The 18863-nt window shown below is 26.4% G+C and overlaps 6 protein-coding genes across 10 annotated transcripts; 2 read left to right on the forward strand and 4 right to left on the reverse strand.

Moving 5' to 3' along the window:
- Window positions 1-1587: 1587 nt before the first annotated feature.
- Window positions 1588-5012, reverse strand: Rpl12 (ribosomal protein L12). The gene is made up of 4 exons (XM_074259287.1): window positions 4853-5012; window positions 4476-4549; window positions 3200-3605; window positions 1588-1630 (listed from the first exon to the last, which is right to left on the reverse strand). Exons 1-3 carry the CDS (start codon window positions 4887-4889, stop codon window positions 3219-3221), a joined length of 498 nt encoding a protein of 165 aa, XP_074115388.1. The 5' UTR covers window positions 4890-5012; the 3' UTR covers window positions 1588-1630; window positions 3200-3218.
- Window positions 5013-5307: 295 nt separating this feature from the next.
- Window positions 5308-6396, forward strand: LOC141538027 (transmembrane emp24 domain-containing protein 2). Its single transcript, XM_074259286.1, has 3 exons — window positions 5308-5522; window positions 5602-5942; window positions 6031-6396. Exons 1-3 carry the CDS (start codon window positions 5396-5398, stop codon window positions 6178-6180), a joined length of 618 nt encoding a protein of 205 aa, XP_074115387.1. The 5' UTR covers window positions 5308-5395; the 3' UTR covers window positions 6181-6396.
- Window positions 6397-6448: 52 nt separating this feature from the next.
- Window positions 6449-9026, reverse strand: LOC141538026 (KICSTOR complex protein kaptin). Of its 5 annotated transcripts, none has more exons than XM_074259284.1 (9): window positions 8883-9009; window positions 8794-8812; window positions 8039-8258; window positions 7685-7947; window positions 7431-7597; window positions 7165-7331; window positions 7019-7103; window positions 6654-6945; window positions 6449-6586 (listed from the first exon to the last, which is right to left on the reverse strand). In XM_074259284.1, exons 2-9 carry the CDS (start codon window positions 8809-8811, stop codon window positions 6506-6508), a joined length of 1293 nt encoding a protein of 430 aa, XP_074115385.1. In that variant the 5' UTR covers window position 8812; window positions 8883-9009; the 3' UTR covers window positions 6449-6505. The 5 variants fall into 5 exon arrangements, with proteins under 5 accessions (XP_074115385.1, XP_074115382.1, XP_074115384.1 ...); XM_074259281.1 differs by having other exon boundaries at window positions 8794-8856; window positions 8969-8984; XM_074259283.1 differs by having other exon boundaries at window positions 8794-8856; window positions 8947-8962.
- Window positions 9027-9122: 96 nt separating this feature from the next.
- Window positions 9123-12561, forward strand: Secp43 (tRNA Selenocysteine associated protein). Its single transcript, XM_074259158.1, has 5 exons — window positions 9123-9305; window positions 9912-10109; window positions 11507-11829; window positions 11934-12133; window positions 12235-12561. The coding sequence occupies exons 1-5, from the start codon at window positions 9264-9266 to the stop codon at window positions 12357-12359; spliced, it is 888 nt and encodes a 295-aa protein (XP_074115259.1). The 5' UTR covers window positions 9123-9263; the 3' UTR covers window positions 12360-12561.
- A 253-nt stretch (window positions 12562-12814) lies between these two features.
- On the reverse strand, window positions 12815-13773 carry Mrpl18 (mitochondrial ribosomal protein L18). The gene is made up of 3 exons (XM_074259159.1): window positions 13422-13773; window positions 13225-13338; window positions 12815-13104 (listed from the first exon to the last, which is right to left on the reverse strand). Exons 1-3 carry the CDS (start codon window positions 13613-13615, stop codon window positions 12867-12869), a joined length of 546 nt encoding a protein of 181 aa, XP_074115260.1. The 5' UTR covers window positions 13616-13773; the 3' UTR covers window positions 12815-12866.
- Window positions 13774-14465: 692 nt separating this feature from the next.
- Window positions 14466-17445, reverse strand: Gmd (GDP-mannose 4,6 dehydratase). The gene is made up of 8 exons (XM_074259602.1): window positions 17350-17445; window positions 16857-17037; window positions 16537-16779; window positions 16246-16441; window positions 15907-16139; window positions 15616-15831; window positions 14743-14811; window positions 14466-14665 (listed from the first exon to the last, which is right to left on the reverse strand). Exons 2-8 carry the CDS (start codon window positions 16905-16907, stop codon window positions 14603-14605), a joined length of 1071 nt encoding a protein of 356 aa, XP_074115703.1. The 5' UTR covers window positions 16908-17037; window positions 17350-17445; the 3' UTR covers window positions 14466-14602.
- Window positions 17446-18863: the final 1418 nt, after the last annotated feature.

The raw sequence follows: 18863 nt of genomic DNA on the forward strand, positions 1-18863 counted from the left end.
TTAAATTTTTTATTACAAGAATTTCAGCTCTTGAAATATTTTTCTTTAGCTTATCTTGTTTGTTTAATTTTTAAATGAATTTTTTATTCACCTAGCTACCTTGCATAAAAAAGGGCTTTGCTTTTGCTCAAGTATATTCAATCGATGCGCGTGCCCAAATCGAGTTTCTTGTTTACATACTAAAATAAAATCATACAAAATGCAAATTTTTAGTGAGAGGAGATTTCATCTAAAAGCGCATTTTTTATCGATTACGGTTACTTAAAAAAATATTGATGGTGAATTTTAAATTATTTTGCAATTGTTACGTTAGTTATTTTTAAGCATACTCGTCAATTAATATAAAAAAAAATAATAATTAAAGCTTATTGATTTCATTATATTCAAGTTCTTTTTCCAGAAGAAAGCTTAATAAAACTTTATTATTGTTTTGACAGCACGCCAGTCTATAAATAGCAGCTATTCAATTATTTAAGTTCTGTTGTAACTTGGACAAAAATCAAATAATTCATTCGAAATTTTGCATAACTGTAGCTGATTTAAAATGAATTTCGAATATTGTAAATTTATAAATTTATTACTTCTTGATATATCGCATTACGAATGTCACAAGGGCGTATAATAGATTACACCCTTACGGCTCCCGGGAACTATAAAGTCACACAAAAATAAATTTACGCTGAGAATCGACGTAATTATGATTTATAAAAGCTTTTAAATAAGAAAGAAAAATTATGTTTTTATCTATAATTTTTAAATTCTTAAAACAATTATCAATTTTCAATAATAAAGTTTTTATCGGACAATAACTCACTGGTTCTAAACTTTAAGTTGTAACTCTAGAATTACAGATTTATACTGTAATTTTTATTATAAACTTGTTTAAACTTTATTAAAAGTTTCACTGTGATATTCAGTCAAGAACATTCAAGTGTAGTTTTAGTATCGGTATTTACCGAATATAAAACAATACCAATACGATTTAGTCATCAATGAAAACTTATTTATGTACTATCGACGTTGTAAACTTCTATTGCATTTTAATGATTAAGCGCTTCAATTTATTAATGTTTAGGATATTAAAGTAAAAAATTTTATTGATAACTTTATTTTCTAAGTTTCTCAAATCATCTAGCGAATTGATGTCAAATAAAAAAAAATCTAAATTCAATCTAATTCTTTCGAATGCAATAAAATAAATTCGATTTAGTTATAATCTGTCAATTAATTTTGAAGATATTGAAGATATTATTTATATCAAGAAATGTTACGGAATTCAAATCTATTTTTTAATTATTTACATTTTTATTATGCTAAATTTTTTTTCTCAATTTCTTTATCTTCAATTTAACTTTTAATAAGTAAAAAGATTAATTTACATTTTGTATCAATTTGATATTTCACTTCATCAACTAAAATTTGATTATTAAGTAATAAATTAATATTCAAACGCAAAAATAAAATCTTTCACGCACATTTCTCAATTTAATAATTATTTTAACTAAAACTTACAAATAAAAGTTTTGTATACAGTTCAAAAACACATAAAAAAACTAAGGATTAATTTAAATTAATTAAAAAAACAAATTTAACTTTTCAAATGTTTATTTTCCAAAACTCCCAGAATCATCTGAAAACATTACAAGAAAAAAAAAATAATCAGAAATAATCATAATATATTTCACTAAAAAATTCAATTAATTAACCATAATGTCAATAACCAGAACTTTAAAAGCCAAAAAACAAGTTTTAATTTAATGTCATTCATAAATATTACCAAAACTGATATATAAAAAATTAGGAGTCATTGATTTAATAAAATAATTTCGATTAAAAATATCGGAAAAACACCTTGTCATATAATTATTGACACAGAGATTAAACAATTATTGTGATTTTTTATTGAGGTTTACTCCTCAATGGCAAAAATTGCTGATAGCATAATTGAATAGTTCCTTAGTCTCATAGCATTTTTAATATAAAAAATAAATTTAAAGTTTCAAGATCAAGACCAATGTTACCAAGATAAATTATTATTTAAAAATTCACGATTTTTTTTCATAGTAATCATCAGTAAAGTTTTATCCAATATCAAAAATGCTAATGAAGTGTATAAAAGTCACTGATTCAATAAATGCCCATCAGGTGGATGAGATGCCAACTTCGACCACGAACCCGTAAGTTGATACTTTCTACTATTGTCGAAGAAATAGTGCAAGAACTTTAGAAGCAGTATCATACTAATAAGTGCTGATCGTGTAGTTTTCAGTTTTTATTTTTGATACGCAATTTTAGAGACAAATAATATAACCAAAAACTTAAAATTTTAATCCAATCTTCTGTTATTGATAAATTTATTTATCTCGCATTTCAGTATTGTTCAATGTATTAAAGCGATCTCAAAAGTTTATCAATAGCGAGTAAAATTGTCAGCTTGCACACTTTCTATACATTGTATAAAATATTTTCATTATGAAAGTAAATTAGTTACAAGTAATTAACTGCAATGACTTAGGCCACAGTACTAATTAAGGATGACTATTTTTGTAAGGTAAAAAATCACAGTAAGAACTTCAATTATAAAAAGCTAATATAATTTTCTTTTTCGATTACCCTTTAAAATTGAATTTTACTATTAATTATTAAGATTACTTATAAATAAATATCAAATTTAAAAAAAAAGTAAATAAACTAAAAAAATTAGGAATATTAGTATAAAAATTTTAATCTGATCATGAGGAAAATTATTTTTTGAATATTTTAATCAAATAATGGAGGGAAAAAAAAAAACATCAAATTTAATCAAGAAAAAAATTCTTGAATCAAATAAAATTTATTCATACCAAGAAAAATTTCTTAGTTTAAGAATTTTTCTAGTCAAATTGAAAAGATGAATTTCTTCAAAATTATTTATTTGATTCAAGTAAATTTTTTTTTTTTCAGTATATAAAGAATTAAATTAGATGGAACTTAATTATATCGTCAAAAATACATAACCAGCAATTTAAATTTTAATTTAAAGAAAAAAATTGCAAATTTCTATAGTATCGACTCATTTTTCAAAAAGTAAACATCATTAATTAGTATGAATTTTTGAAATTTTCAAGTTCGTCAATATAAATTTTCATATAAACTTTACTTTCACAAATGAAAATACTTAACTTAATAATAGAAAGCCAACCGTGGGTCCAATACTTACAAAATAATCAGTATTTAGTTCATTCTTCTGGAACTTCGAGTTCTCCTGCATTAATATCATCGATAAGATCGTGAGGTGGTCTTCCTTCCACAGTACATCCTACAGATTGGCAAGTTCCTAAAATTTCTTTGATGGTCCCACTCAAGTTACGGGACATAGAACGTGGCTTCATTGTGCGAGCAATTGCGATGATATCATCAAGAGATAAATTTCCGCTGTGCTTGATGTTCTTTTGCTTCTTTCTGTCTCGTGGTGGCTCTTTGAGGGCCTTGATGACTAGCGAGGCAGCAGATGGTACAACAGAGATAGTTGCTTGACGATTTTGGATTGTCAATTGAACGGTAATTTTCAATCCCTTCCAGTCACTGGTCGCTTTGGCAATATCGTCACCAACTTTTTTGGGAGACTAGAAAATTAATTGAACCAATAAATATTTTTAAATACAAAAATTACTTTAAATGATCATTAGATAATAAGTAACTATTCACACCGATTAAATAAGTATCAAGGAAAATCTCAACTTTTTAGATGTACCATATGATCAATGTACAATTGTGGTCATTAATTTAAGTATGTTTTTAAGTTTACTGGAAAATAGTCATTTGTAAACTCGAACGTTGATAAACTATAAATTTAAAAATTAGTTGATAATGTCATTTATAAAATTAGTCACAAATAAAAAATGATATTAATGAAATTAGCGAAATGGAAATTTCACCAAATATAAATTCATTCATTTATAAAGGAGCGAAAAACAAAAATCTGAGGCTACGTAAATTTAGCAAATTCTTACTGCAGAAACTTATAAAATTAGCAGATTGTAAAATTAGCCGTTTTTAAACTTCTTCTAACTTTTGCATGACTCTGTCGAATCTGCTCTTGTTTTCAGAAAAACTAAATTTATGTAAGTCCTTTTAGATGCCTCAAATCGTTTTTTGATCCGTCGATTCGTTAAAGAATTACAAGGGATTTAGAAACGGCTAATTTTAAATTTCACAAAGTTTACAATCGGCTAACTTAACAAGTTTTAGCAGTAAGAATTGGTTAAATTCACGTAGCTACAGATTTTTGGTTTTCGCTATTTTTTAAATGACTGAGTTTGTATGTATTGAGTGAAATTTCAATTTCACAATTTTCATTAATATCATTTTTTATTAGCGACTAATTTTACAAATGAAATTTTCCAGTAATATTAAAAACATACTTAAATTAATGACCACGGTTGTAAATGATTTATGACAAATATAAATAAAATTTATTATCAATGTATATTTACCAAACCAAGTGGACCAATTTTGGGAGCAAGTGAAGATGTGGCACCAACTTCTCCTCCGACACATCTCAAGAATACTGAAATAGTTTTAAAAAAATAACATTGAAATTAAAAGACAATATTTTTTGATTTCTAAGTTTATGAATTGTAAGCTAGAGCTAGAAAATTATCTTTGAAAAATTGTATTTATAATTTTTAAAGCTTTTAAAGATATAATTTTATAAATAATTTTCTCTTGGTGATTTTTTTTGTTAATAAATTTTTAAACATTATCAGACGTTTCTCAATATTAATATCGTTTAATAAGCAGCATGGTATAACCTTAACCTCAAAGAAAAATATTTAATATTAATTAAAAAAAATTAATGTTATAAAAATACCTTTCTTAACTTCAGTAGGATCAAATTTGGGTGGCATTTTGGCTGTTTATTTAATAATTATATTAATTATTAAAGTGGTGTATCTAGATTTCGTTGAACGAAATTAAATAGCACCTCACGCACTTAACACCAAACGAGAAAGGAATTATGAAACAGATGTCACACAGCAGCGCTATTGTGCCGGGAAATTAAAAAAATAGTCAGTTTCACGACCAAGTTTGAATTTTTTTTCTTTCAAATTACAAAATTCTCAAGACCGACAATGTTGATATAAAATAAATTGTTTTTATAAAAGTTACTTACAGTTTTTAATTACTTTTTATTTTGTGAAAAAGAATTGTTAAGTGATGCTTTTAATTTTAACAATTTAACTAGGGAAAAAAAACTGTTCCCAGAAATGAAAGGTGCAAAATTCCCTAGAGTTGATCACAGTTTACGCCGGTCATACGTACGTGGCACTAGAGGTAGAATAAAAGGCAAATTTTGTTATTATCAACGTTGACAGATACGTGTAAAATAAAAATTGAATTTAAAAATATCAAAATGACATTATTATTTAATTTAGTATTGTTATTATGTAGCATTTGCAGTGTACATTCTTATACTGTAACTGTAGATGCACATGCAGAAGAATGTTTTTTTGAAAAAATACCAAAAGATGCCAAGATGGGTTAGTCATTTTTTATCAATATTTATTTTACATTTACAGTTAAAATGATTATTAAATTCATCAATTTTCTTATTTGCAGGAGTAACGTTTGAAGTTGCAGAAGGTGGATTTTTAGATATTGATGTAAAAATTGTTGGACCAGATGGAAATGTTATCCACGAAGGTGAACAAGAAGGAAGTGGAAAATACACATTTGCTGCTAACGTTGAAGGACGTTATACTTACTGTTTTAGCAATAAAAAAAGTACAATGACACCTAAAGACGTTATGTTTAACATTGATATTCATCAACCTGCCAAAAACAAGGATGAAAACCTGCCGACTGACGAAGAAACTGTCAATCATCGTAAATTAGATGATATGATTACTGATTTGGGCAATAGTTTACGTGATGTTAAGAATGAGCAAGAGTACATGCTGGTATGTATTAGTATTAGTTTTAATAATTATAATTGTTTATATAAAATCAATGAAATCACAATTATAATATTTTATATTATCATTGCAGGTACGTGATCGTAACCATAGAGCTATAAACGAAAGTACCAATTTCCGTGTGGTATTATGGTCAATTTTCGAAGCATCTGTATTAGCTGCTATGACTGTCGGTCAAATATTTTATCTTAAACGGTTCTTTGAAGTGAGAAGGGTTGTGTAATGAATTGAAAAAATTTTTGTATAAAAACCAAATAACTATTATTATATAATAGCACGATAAAATTACAAATTTCTAATTAAATGATTTATAAATTTGTGAATATTTAAAGTTCAGAACTTAATAATTTACCCGCCATTGATCACTTGTTAATTGTAATTTTTTTCTAACTAAATAATTAAAATTTATTATTAAAGAAATATACATATATTATATTTATTTACTTCGCATAATTATAATTTCAAATAATTAATCAATTCTCATCTTGAAGATTTTATTTTGTAGATCATTTCACTTATTGTTTATCGTATTATCAGTCTTTTATGTTTTATAAATTTTCCAGTCTTTTTTGTTTTATAAATTTTTCAAATCTTTTTCTCCATAAATCATCTGTATATTTTGGTTCATGCTAGAAGAAAATAATTGTTATTTTTTGTTATTGATAGAAAAGAGTAAATATAAAAAAAAATAAGTACCTGTAAAAAATATACACCACGTTGCGTCAGTACAACTAATTCTTTAACGCCATCACCAGTTAAATCTAAATAACAGATCGAATAGACCGGTGAATCAAACTTTCTTTTATCTATCAAGGACCATGTGTCATTATTACACATAAATATTAATATTTCATGGCTATAAGTTCCTAACAGTATTTCATTTTTGCCATCCATATTAATGTCAGCAACGCAAGATGATAAAATACAATCTGTGTTATCACCTGTTTGTAAAATAATTTCTTTTTTCATACCATGGGATAAAATATCTCTAAAAAAATGTAAAATTATGTACCTTTTAAAATTTTCATAAAAAATTAATTTTTTTTAAATTATAAACTTACGTGAAAACTATTGATGGAACTAGTGCGTTAACAATAAGAATATTTAAATTGGGTTTGGTATTTACATCTCTTTTCTTGTTGAGATCTAAAAATCAATGATAAATTTTTAAAAAATGCAATTTTATCCAATTTAAATAAAAATTTACCTTTATTACAAAATGGGTCGGACAAATTATTATCTTGTGAAAAAATTTGTATTCTTGACACAGGTCGATCGTAACGAAGCATCCATTCTTTTAATTTCTTTTTATTTTCTACATCAACTAACGATACTTTAACTAAACCACATTCACAGGATACTGCAGTCAATCTCCTAAAAATAAAAATTAATGTAATGTGAATTTGCTATGTAAAAAAAATTCTAATTCAATAATAAGTACAACAGTAGAAGATCAATAATTCAATTTCAAACCTTTTATTATTATCATAGTAGTAAACATTAATCCACAAAGCAATAGTTTGTAAATTAATCAACTCAGGAAAATATTTGTCCAATGGAAATTCCGTGTATCCGTGATTTAACTTATCTTCACGAATCATGTGTAATTGATTATCACTACCAGAAATAAGCCAAACAACCTGTTGAATTGATAAACAATTAAACAAATTTAATAAAATGAAAAAGGATTTTGGCCAAAAAAAAAAAAAATGAAAATTATTACAAACCTCTTCACCGATTTCATCATCATGTATAGTCGTATGAAACAACAAGTATGGAGTATATGTTAACTCAACAGTAAGACAATTCTGAGCGATTGTTTCAATTGACGTTTCATTATTTTCTCCATCTCCAGTGCTTTCAGAATAAATATTTAGATATCTTTCAACGCTGCCCTCGTTGGTTGGCTTTATAATTGTTATTCCTATGACAAATTCTTCATCAGAGTGATGTTTGTTGTATGCATCGACAGAAATTATTTCAGCACCACCTAAAAATTTAGAAAAATGTAAATATTTATGGAACGTTGCAATACGCAATATATTTTTTTTTTTAGATTAAAAATTACTCTTTGTTATTACTCGGTATGTAAGTGAATAATAATTCTTTAACATGCGGTCGAAGAATCTTATTATTAGTCGGTTGATATCCACAAGAAAATATTTTCCTTTTCAATGAAGCAACTAATATTTTATTAGTGCCATAAGGTGAGCACAATTTTGACATTGAGTAAACATTACCCTGGGAAGTTAATGGAAACCAATGAATGTTTATTAAAGCTCCCAACTTTTTATCGATACTCTGTAAAATTAAAAATAATTATTATTCTCAATGCTTCTATGTACATTAAGATATTTTCATTTTTTAAAATAATTTATTCATAAGTGATTTTTATACTATTGAAATTAGCGAAAATCTCATTATTTTTTGGATTTATTAAAAAAATAAATTTTTATTGAAAAATATTTTTTAATCATTCCATTTTTAGATAGGTATTTTAATTTCTAATAAAGTAATAATTAAAAAGTTTTTTAAATTTAATTAATTTGTAAAAAAAAATCTTAAAATTTGTCAATATTTTTATGACACTGAAGTTGACAGATATAAAAATTTTTTTAGATATTTATAGCAATTAAATTATTATGAAAAAAATTAAATTAAAAAGTTTCACATGTAAAAATTAATAAAAATTACAAGTGAAAATTTTTAGAAGCATTTTTTTATTGTAATTGACTTATTAAAAAAATTTTTTAAATTAACAGCTGACCGCTAACTTTAGGATTATATATTTTTATCATGTTTTTATTATTTTTGCAAAAATATGAATTTTACTTACTTGAATTTGTTCAGTCATACTGCAAAGATAAAATTAATTAGACTATTATTTGTTTACATTGAACTAATAACAGAAAAAAATTAATTTACATTTTATTATTTATAAAAAAAGTGTTGAAAATTAAATTTATTTTTTTTAAGAGCAGGTAAATACAGTGAAAGCTCTTAAAAGTTACCCAGGTTGTCTTTTTTGCTCTTGTTAGCGTTTTATGAGAAATTGAGAGAATTACGGTAACTTTCAAGAGCTTTCACTGTGTAAAAATAAAAAAAAAATTGTGATGAGATGGCGCTACTGCCGAATCAGTATTTTTTTTTTACAAACAGACTGTTATTATTACTATCATTGCTTGTAAACAAAAGTACCGGTGGAGCATAATATTGGAGAAAAATTTGCGAATTAAATCAAATAGCAATATCCATCAATATATTTATCAATTTTGGCAATAAAAAGATTAGAAAAACAACAATAAAATGTCTGGTCCAATGATTTTATGTCAATTATGGATGGGTGGTGTAAGTACAAAAAATTATAATAATTTATTATCCTGATAGTTAAATTTGCTATGTTATTTATTTATTTATTTATTTATTTATATACATTATACGCCAATCGGCATTATACATTAATGTTTTAAGGTGAAAAGAGAAAAAAATTGGAAATATAAATTTAGGTTAAAGATCAGGAGTAGAGACATTTTGTTATTACAATAGGCAATTAAGTCTGGAGATAAACTGTTGTAAAGTTCCATTGAAGAAGTCTACATCTGAATGAAGCTTGTTGACCATATTTGCGATTCTATTACGAGGACCATCAATAATATAATTTTTATTAGAACAAGATGTCTTTAATAAGCGGTTGTGTCTTAGGTTCTGTTTGCTGTTATTGATGAACTCAAAGCAGCTAGATACATCAGGGGCAGCAAGATACATCATGTTATGAACAATACTTTATAATGATTTTTTATCTAGTTAAATAATGTACTTGTTTACAAATTGAAAATTTAATTGGATAAAAATTAAATGTATAGGTCAAAGATGTTGAGAATATTTTCTTGTTATTTTATGTGTGAAAAATGTTCATTTAAAATTTTAAATAATTAACTTGTATAAATATTCTAGTTGGAACCGTATATGACTGAAAGTTTTATTATGAACGCTTTCCACAAAATGGGTGAACAACCACAGACAGTTAAAGTGATGAGAAACAGATACACTGGTGAACCAGCAGGCTATTGTTTTGTTCATTTCCCAACCGACGAAATGGCACTTGATGCGATGCACAAATTAAACGGTAAAATAATTCCAGGATCTAACCCGGTAAGTTGATATTTTGTAATTTTAATAATTGCTTTTTAACGACTTTAAACGATTGCCAAGATTGACGGATTAGGAATAACAAAACTTTGGCTTAATGATTTTTTGATATTTATGATCACACTATACATCGTTTAGAAACTTTGCAAATATATTTTAACAAATAGTAGTACTATAACTGAAACAATTACAAATAATTTAATATATAAATGTGACGAAACAAATTTATGAACCCAACAAACTATTCAAAACTGCTCCAAAAATTTGATATCTTTGAAAAATATATAAAACCGTGAAAAGACACAACGTGACCCAAATGCCAAAAGAGCGTATAAAAAATTTTTTGTCGCCATTCAACTTAGAACTACTCAAAACGTAAAGATTTGTCAAAAAAAAAATTTTCAACGTACTAATGCCAAAAAGGCATATCTCAAAACATGCCCTCTTTTGGTTTTAGAAAAAGTTTAGCCTAAAGCCAAAGGGGTGTATAAAAAAACTTTCAATTTTGCTTGGAAATATAAAATTTAACTCTAAAAAATAAATCCAGATCACTTAATATTGTTCAATTTCGCGCCTCTGACTCAGCAAACATGTTAGATATCCCATTTTTTTTTCTGTTTCAATTAAAGTTATAAACAGAATTTGTATTAAAATTGTACTTAATAAGGTAAAAGACCCAGTTTTTGACACTGGCCTAGTTGTTTGACACTTGCAATTTTATTCTAATTAAAAAAATCAAATGTTCTCAAAAAGCCAATTTTCTTAAAATTTATAATGCAAAAATTACATTTATTAATTTATTAGAGTTGATTTGTTTTTTTTTTTAATTAAAGTAAAATTGCAAGTGTCGATAACTAGGTCAGTATCAATAACTGGGTCTTTAACCTTAATAACCTTTAAAAATACCTATTTGTAATTTAATAATCAATTTATATTTTCAATTCTGCAGCAAAATTAGTAACATATAAATCACAATTCAAAGCAATCGGCAAAAAAAATTATCCGCCCTTTTGGCTTTAGGCCACTAAATTTTCAATGTCCTAAAGCTTAAATGACGTATGAGTTAAAGCATACGCCCTTTTGGCTTTGGAAATTTATTTTTTTATTTTTAGAATTAGAAAGTGTTAATAAAGCGATTAGTAAAAAAAAAAAATTGATACGCCCTTTCGGCACTACAAAGCCAAAAAGGCGTATAAATTGATATACGCCCTTTTGGCATTTGGGCTGCGACAAATTCTTATCAAGAATTTTTTGATGATACCAAATTTTCAATAATACTAAATTTAATTAAAAACACTCATTCTATCACATAAATACGCTAGAGGCAAAATCTAATTTTTTCTCACGAGTAACGATTATTTTTAATAACATTAAATTTTGAATTCTATTATTTATTTCAGACTGTTAGATTTCGACTAAATCATGCAAGTACTACAGGAAAACCTGCTGCCGATCGTGAATTCAGTATTTGGGTTGGTGATTTATCAACGGATGTTGATGATTATTCATTGTATCGAGCATTTGCAGCTAAATACAATTCTATACGTACTGCTAAAGTTATTTTAGACAGTTCAGGATTCAGTAAAGGCTATGGATTTGTAAGATTTGCTAATGAGGAGGAACAAAAAAATAGTTTAGTTGCGATGAATGGATACAGAGGATTAGGAACAAAATCTTTGAAAATATGCAACGCTGTCCCTAGGCCATGGAACAAACTTCCAGGGTAAAGTATTAACTGATTGTATTTTTATGGGGTTAATTGATCGAAAAAGCTCTAGAATAATTGAGAAGAATATTTTTTTTAATTATTTTTCTCATTTTTTATAGATCAACTCCTCCCCAGTCATCATCGGAATATTCATCCACAAATATTGGTTCAGATGGATATAACTACTATGATTCCTCATCGTATTGGAATAGCTACAGTGCATGGCAACAGGGTTACTATGAAAGTGAACCAACTGCTGATGTCTATGGTGCATATGTTTCTGAACAGAAACCTGAAGAAGATGAACTTGAACTTATTGGTAAGTTTATTAAATAAAATAATTTCATACGAAAATAAAATACAGACTACTTATGTAGTAATATTCAATCATAATCATGGTATAAATTATTGTTTTTTTAGAGCACTCACTCCCGGTAGACTGCGATAAACTCAATCGTGAGATCATCGAGCAAGATTACAACATGTGGGATGCATTAGAAAGTTCTAAATGGATTCCTTGTGATACACTTGAACTTTGTTATTGAAAAACTGACTTTAGTAATTTGGTAAATTATAATTTTCTCTTATTGAAACAGTTGAAGTCGCACTTTATTGTCATAACTGACAATTAATTAATTCTATTCAATTATTCTGAAAATAGTTGACTTTGTATTGATAATAGAAATTTAATTTTAATAAGAGAATTTAATTATCTAAACTTATTATTAAAGTATTGCCTAAGAAATTTTTTAATCAATATCCATTTTATACCTATACATATATTTTAACTAAATTAAAAAATTTTTTAATTCAGAGAAGAAATATAAATAGTTTTAAAATACCAAAGTGAAATTCCTTGAATAAATTTTCAATTTTATTGACTTTAAATAGAAAATTTGATTTTATTTTGTTAATTTTTTGCTATTTTTTTTAACTAATAAGCGTTTAAATTAATAAAAATTGAGTTTACTAATATAAAATGTAATATTAACAGAATTAGTTATAAAGAAAATAACTAGTGTTTATTAATAATCATAATTTACAAAGTAAAATTAATTTTCATGAATTTCCCATGGTTTTTCGGGCCTCTCACGATCCCAAGGATTAGGATGAAAATAGCGTAGTGGTTCAGATAGTGAAATACCCTCGTTAACCAATTGTTGCAATGCTAAGTTTGTTTTTTCACAATCCGGTAAATCGGGATCTGGATGAACGAATAATATTCCACTCTCTAAACATCTTTGGGCCAATACACGGCCAAGGTTTATGTAAGCCGCGCTATCTTGACATCTGAAACATAACAAAAAAGGTATGAGAATCAATTTAGTAGATAATAATTAATTAAAAAATATTATTATTACTTAACAACTTTTTTTTTTTATATTCATAAAATAATTTTTTATTTCGTACCTGTATAATCGTTTCTTTATTGGCCATTCTTTAGTTGATGCACTCAAAACAACTCCATTTTCAAAATGCTCTACTTCAAAAGTTACATATTTTATTGAACGTATAAGAGTCAACCTAGATTTTAAATGTAAAAAAGAAAATTGACAATAAAAAGTAAAAAATTTTTCTATTATACCTTCAATAATTAAGTAACTTACTTGTGCCAATAAGATGGAATATTTCTTTCTAAATGATAACCATGTGGTCGGTGTGCAATACGTAAATATTCCAAATTTCTAGGATTTCTATTATAAACATTTTGACAATTATCAACAAGTGCTGCATTTGATTGTATTTTTCTTATGTTTATTTTTGAAAAATTAAACAATTGTAAACGATTAATTACATTCATTGTTATAAATTATTTTTAGCCAGATTTTTTCTTAAAAAAAAACGTATCACTTCAAAAAATTTATTGGTTTTATAATAACTTATAATTTTTAAAAATATAAACAATTAATAAGTATTAAAATTATCTATAATAACAGTTTAACTCCAATTTTAGGGGTTAGAATTACAACTTGCGTGAAAACAAGATTTAGACAAAATTATTTATGCGCATGCGCTTCTAGCAGTATGAAATACACAGAGACATGAGGAATTACACCGTCATAGTTATTTGTTTTAAATTATCAAATTTTAAATTTAATGAATTATTAAAAAATTTATAGTAATTAACGTTTAATGTAAAAATTTATCAACTATTATTACCTGAAATATCATATAATTAGAAAAGAAAAAATAGTTTCAATTCAAACTTAGGCTTATATTCAATATAAAAAGTTTATTTCATTTTTTTCGAAAAATTATTAGAAAAAACAAAATTATTTTGTAAATTTTTAGCAATTGACTTGTTTTTTTGCGATACTGAAATCAGCAGACTTTTGAAAATTTTTTTGAATTTTTATAATAAATCAATTTTAATAAAAAAAATATTTTCGAAAATTTGGACTTCTTTTTTTTAATTTTTACATGTATCATATTTTTGCTCAATTTTTTTTTTTTTTTTTTTTTTTTTTTTTTTATATAATAATTTGTTATATAAATCTTAAAACTTATTAAATGTCTGTTGATTTCAGTATGTTTTTTAGATTAAATTTAAAAAGTAAATGAATCTAAATTTACAGCTTTCAATAGTAATGATGAATTCTCTCTGAAAAGTAAAATTAATTGGTTAGAATACTGAGTACATAGCAATAAAATAATTTTTATATGTTTTATTTACAAATAAACAATTATAAAATCAATAATTTTATCGATACATGTATCAGTTGAGTCAACAGTCATTCGTTGATTTCTGTCGTTAAGGAATGCATCAAATATTGTAAAATACTTAAAATCAAGCAGTTGGATCTTTTTTCATCAAAGCCAAATCAGCGTTCATCATATCTTGAACAAGCTCCTGTAATAAAAATATGTTTAGTCAGTTAAAAAAAAACATTATTAATAAAATAAATTTTGATCCATTTCAAAACTTACTTTGAAAGAAACGGAAGGTTCCCATCCTAACTTCATTTTGGCTTTTGAAGCATCACCAAGGAGTATTCCCTTTATAAAAAAAAAAAAAAGCATTTTTTTTTTCAATTTATCAAGAAACAATAAATTATTAAAAGTTTAGAAAATCGAAAAGTGCACGTCTCAACGCTCATTCATCACAAAAAAAAATTAAAATAACATAAAACTGAAATGATCGGAAGCGTCCATGTGTGGCCGAAGATTGGATTATTTTTTATATATATGTATATATAGATATACAAAAAAGACTGTTTAATGAACTTATTCATTTTGTAATTAAATTACATTGAATTAGACGGTAATTTTAAATACAATATTACTCCGAATCATACTGAAGAGAATGAAAAAGAAAAAGACTCAAAAAGTGAAGTTTTTTGGGTGTTATCGTGACCACATACATCATCCGTAAATACAGACAACCCGACGTCCACCGAAATATTGTTTCAAAACGATTTTTTTTGCCCTCCAGACGAAAAGTGGCAACTTTCAGCTCGCTGCGCTAAACGAAGTTGCCGCTTTTCGCCCAGAGGACAAAAACAGTAGATTTCACCCCTAGGGAGGGAAAGTAAGAAATGTCTCAGATCACATGTTATAGTCAACCGAGGCGAAGCCGAGTATCTAGAAAAAAATATAGTGTTTTTTAAAATATCTACTGTCATAAAAAAGTGTTATTGTTTATGTTTGTCAACTTATTTAATACTCAAAGTGCAAAAAAGTTCGGATAAAAGCAATTTAAGCATAAATAATTGCTTGACCTTGAGAGAGGAAGAGTAAAGCACTACTCACGCTTCGCGTAGAGACGTGCAATAATCACAAAAAATTAATCAAGATACTTACCACTTCCGTTGGACGGAAATATCGAGGATTTACTCGAACTAATACTTTTCCACTATTTTTATCACGACCTACTTCGTCAACTCCTGTACCTTCCCAAATAATGTTTATATTGACATGTTGGAAGGCTAGTTCAACAAATTCTCGTACACTATGACTTTCACCGGTTGCTATCACATAATCCTCTGGATTTTCTTGCTGTAGCATCATCCACATCGCCTAAATTTATCATCCCAACATTTAATCTTTATCAATATTTGAATTATAAAAATTAATTTTATTTTTTTCACTTACTTTAACATAATCTTTGGCATGACCCCAATCCCTCTTTGCGTTTAAATTTCCCAACTCTAATACATCTTGTGCTCCTAAATAAATCTTCGCAATAGTTCTGGTAATTTTTCTAGTCACAAAATTTTCGCCTCTTCTGGGACTTTCATGATTAAATAAAATACCATTGCATGCATATAAACCATAGGCTTCTCGGTAATTTATAACAATCCAGTAACTATATATTTTGGCACAAGCTGTCAATTAAAATTCATAATTAGCAAATGTACAGTGCATTTATCATTTAGGAAATTAGTTAAAAATTTTAAATAGAAAAAAAGTACTATTAAATAATTATCGTACCATACGGTGAACGTGGATAAAAAGGTGTCGATTCATTTTGTGGTGCTGATGTATCTCTACCACCATAAAGCTCGGATGTTGATGCTTGATAAAATTTAACTTTTTTTTCAAGTCCACATGTTCTTATTGCGTCTAATAGTCTAACGGTACCAATAGCATCAACTTCACCGGTATATTCACTCAGTTCAAAGCTCACCTACATGAAAGAAAAAAAATATATTTTTTATTAATAGGTAATAATAATAAAAACAAATTTCAATTAATTGATTATAAGTTTGTTTGACACAAAACCTTAACGTGACTTTGAGCAGCAAGATTATAAATTTCGGTTGGCTGAACAGCAGCAATAACTTTTATTAAACTGCTCGAATCAGTCATATCACCCCAATGTAGTTTCATTTTTTCTTGTTTATGACTTTTAGGATCAGCATAAAGATGTTGGATTCTAGTAGTATTAAACGAACTAGCTCTTCTTATAATACCATGTACTTCATATCCTTTTTCTAGTAAAAACTCTGCTAGGTAAGAACCATCCTATAATTATTTCATTAAACAGATCAATCAATTATAAAATAATAAGTTATTTTAATTTATTTACAATATTGACTTACTTGACCTGTTATCCCCGTTATCAATGCAATTCGCTTTTCGCCGGTTGCCATTCTGTTGAAAACTATAATTATAGTATAAAAGGGGGAGTAGTTTCAATAACTTCTATTTCAATGTGTTTCCAAGTCTTCCAGAGTAATATGAAAAATGTTAACGTGGCTAAATGACTGTTGATTGGTAATCCTACAAGGACATAAATGTTTTATTAAAAAATGCTGATTAATCTTTATCAGTACTACTGATTTATTTATTTACTGTTTTACTATCAAGTTACAAAACAAATTAAATTAGCTTTATACTTTATTAAATTTATTTTTCAATAAATGATCTTTATAAAAATTCAATTTCTAAAAAATACAATTTATAAAATATAATTTATATTCATAGGATTTTAAATTTCAATGACAGTAGACATTTATAAATTTATTATTTTTCAAAATATTGTAGCATATATTTACAAAGAACAATTAGATTTTTAATTAATTAAAACATTACACTATTTATACAGGTAGATTTACTCAAATGTAATTTAGACAGATATGACACCTCGTATAATGTAAACAATGAGTGAATTAAAAAATAACTCCACCATATGCTGATGACGTAGTAGAAAATCTAGCGGGAAATTTCAAACGAAAGTTTAAGAAGTTATTTTATGCACTAATGATAGAATATCATTAGTATTCCTTATTATTTTTTGGATCATTAATTTTGTTCAAGTTCAATTAATTGAAAAATAACTAAAAAGTTATTTTTAAAAAAATATTTTCTGAATATTTTTAAACAACGATATTTCTTGAGTGAATTGATTAATTCTCCACAAAACCCTTCGATGCCTTTGCACTAGTTCATACGAGATAACCAGTGACGTTTTTAGCTTGACGACAACGTTATGAAAAAACAATAATTTAGACGATATTGATTGAAATTTAAAATTAACAGGTCAAGCCAATAAAAGCTTGTTAAAATAGAGAAATTTAATAGTTTTAGTATAGAGCTGAAAAGACTATGCAGACAAATGGCTTTACCGCTATTATGTTTTTGGGAGTTAAAATGTTGCAAATGATAATTTTTAATAATCTTAATTAACCGGTTTTCTTTTCTCTTTAAATAATTCAACAAAATAATTATTTTAAATAGTGAAACCTCTTTGGAACCAATACTTTAGTTTTGACTATAAAATAAGCTTCTCTGCACAGAAAAAAAAAATTTACTTGAATCAAGTAAATAATTTTGAAGAATTTCATCTTCTTGGTTTAAGTAGAAAAATTCTTAAACTAAGAAATTTTTCTTGGTTTAAGTAAATTTTACTTAATTCAAGAAATTTTTATCTTTATTCAAGACACTGAAACTCTTCAAAATTATTTTCTTGGTTCAAGAATTTTTCTGTTAATTCAAGTTAATTTTTTTTCAGTATGTAGACCTTCTCTTTTATGATATTCTTTTTGTTACTCTAATACTCTTCTGTCACGAAATAGAAATTTCAATTTTGTCCAGTGATATTGATTTTATAGTTCGAAAATCCATTTTTTTTAGATCCAATGAAATCAAATCTTATTTATTTGTAGATCTAATTCTAATTCAACTCTTTTACACTAAGAAAAAAAATTTCTTTTGAAAAAAATGGATATTGTAGTGATAAGAAATTAATTTGGTGAAAATTTAAAACAATTTTATTCCCGTAACAAAGGTTAATTAATTTTATAACTCGACGACGGAGACGTTGACCAAAATAGAGCCTTGTCCAGGTCGCTCCAAAATGAATTATATCGATAATAGAGGACTTAGGAGGTGCACTCAGCCTTCTGAGCAATACCGTAGTTGGAACTTAGACTGTACTGGGTTAGTGCACGTTTGGTCGCCAGTTATTTTTTCCTATAAAGGGAAATAATAAACCCCTTTATGTTCAGGGCCAATCCGCAGGCATCCGTGGGGGAAGAAAAAATAGAATAGTATTAGGAGAGAGAAAGAGAAAAGGTGATATATGTTAGAATTAAGAAATTGCATCT

This window comes from Cotesia typhae, unplaced genomic scaffold (genome assembly GCF_013202065.1).
Source record: "Cotesia typhae breed Kobodo isofemale line unplaced genomic scaffold, CoteBio_Ctyphae contig_20, whole genome shotgun sequence".
Taxonomy (NCBI): domain Eukaryota; kingdom Metazoa; phylum Arthropoda; class Insecta; order Hymenoptera; family Braconidae; genus Cotesia; species Cotesia typhae.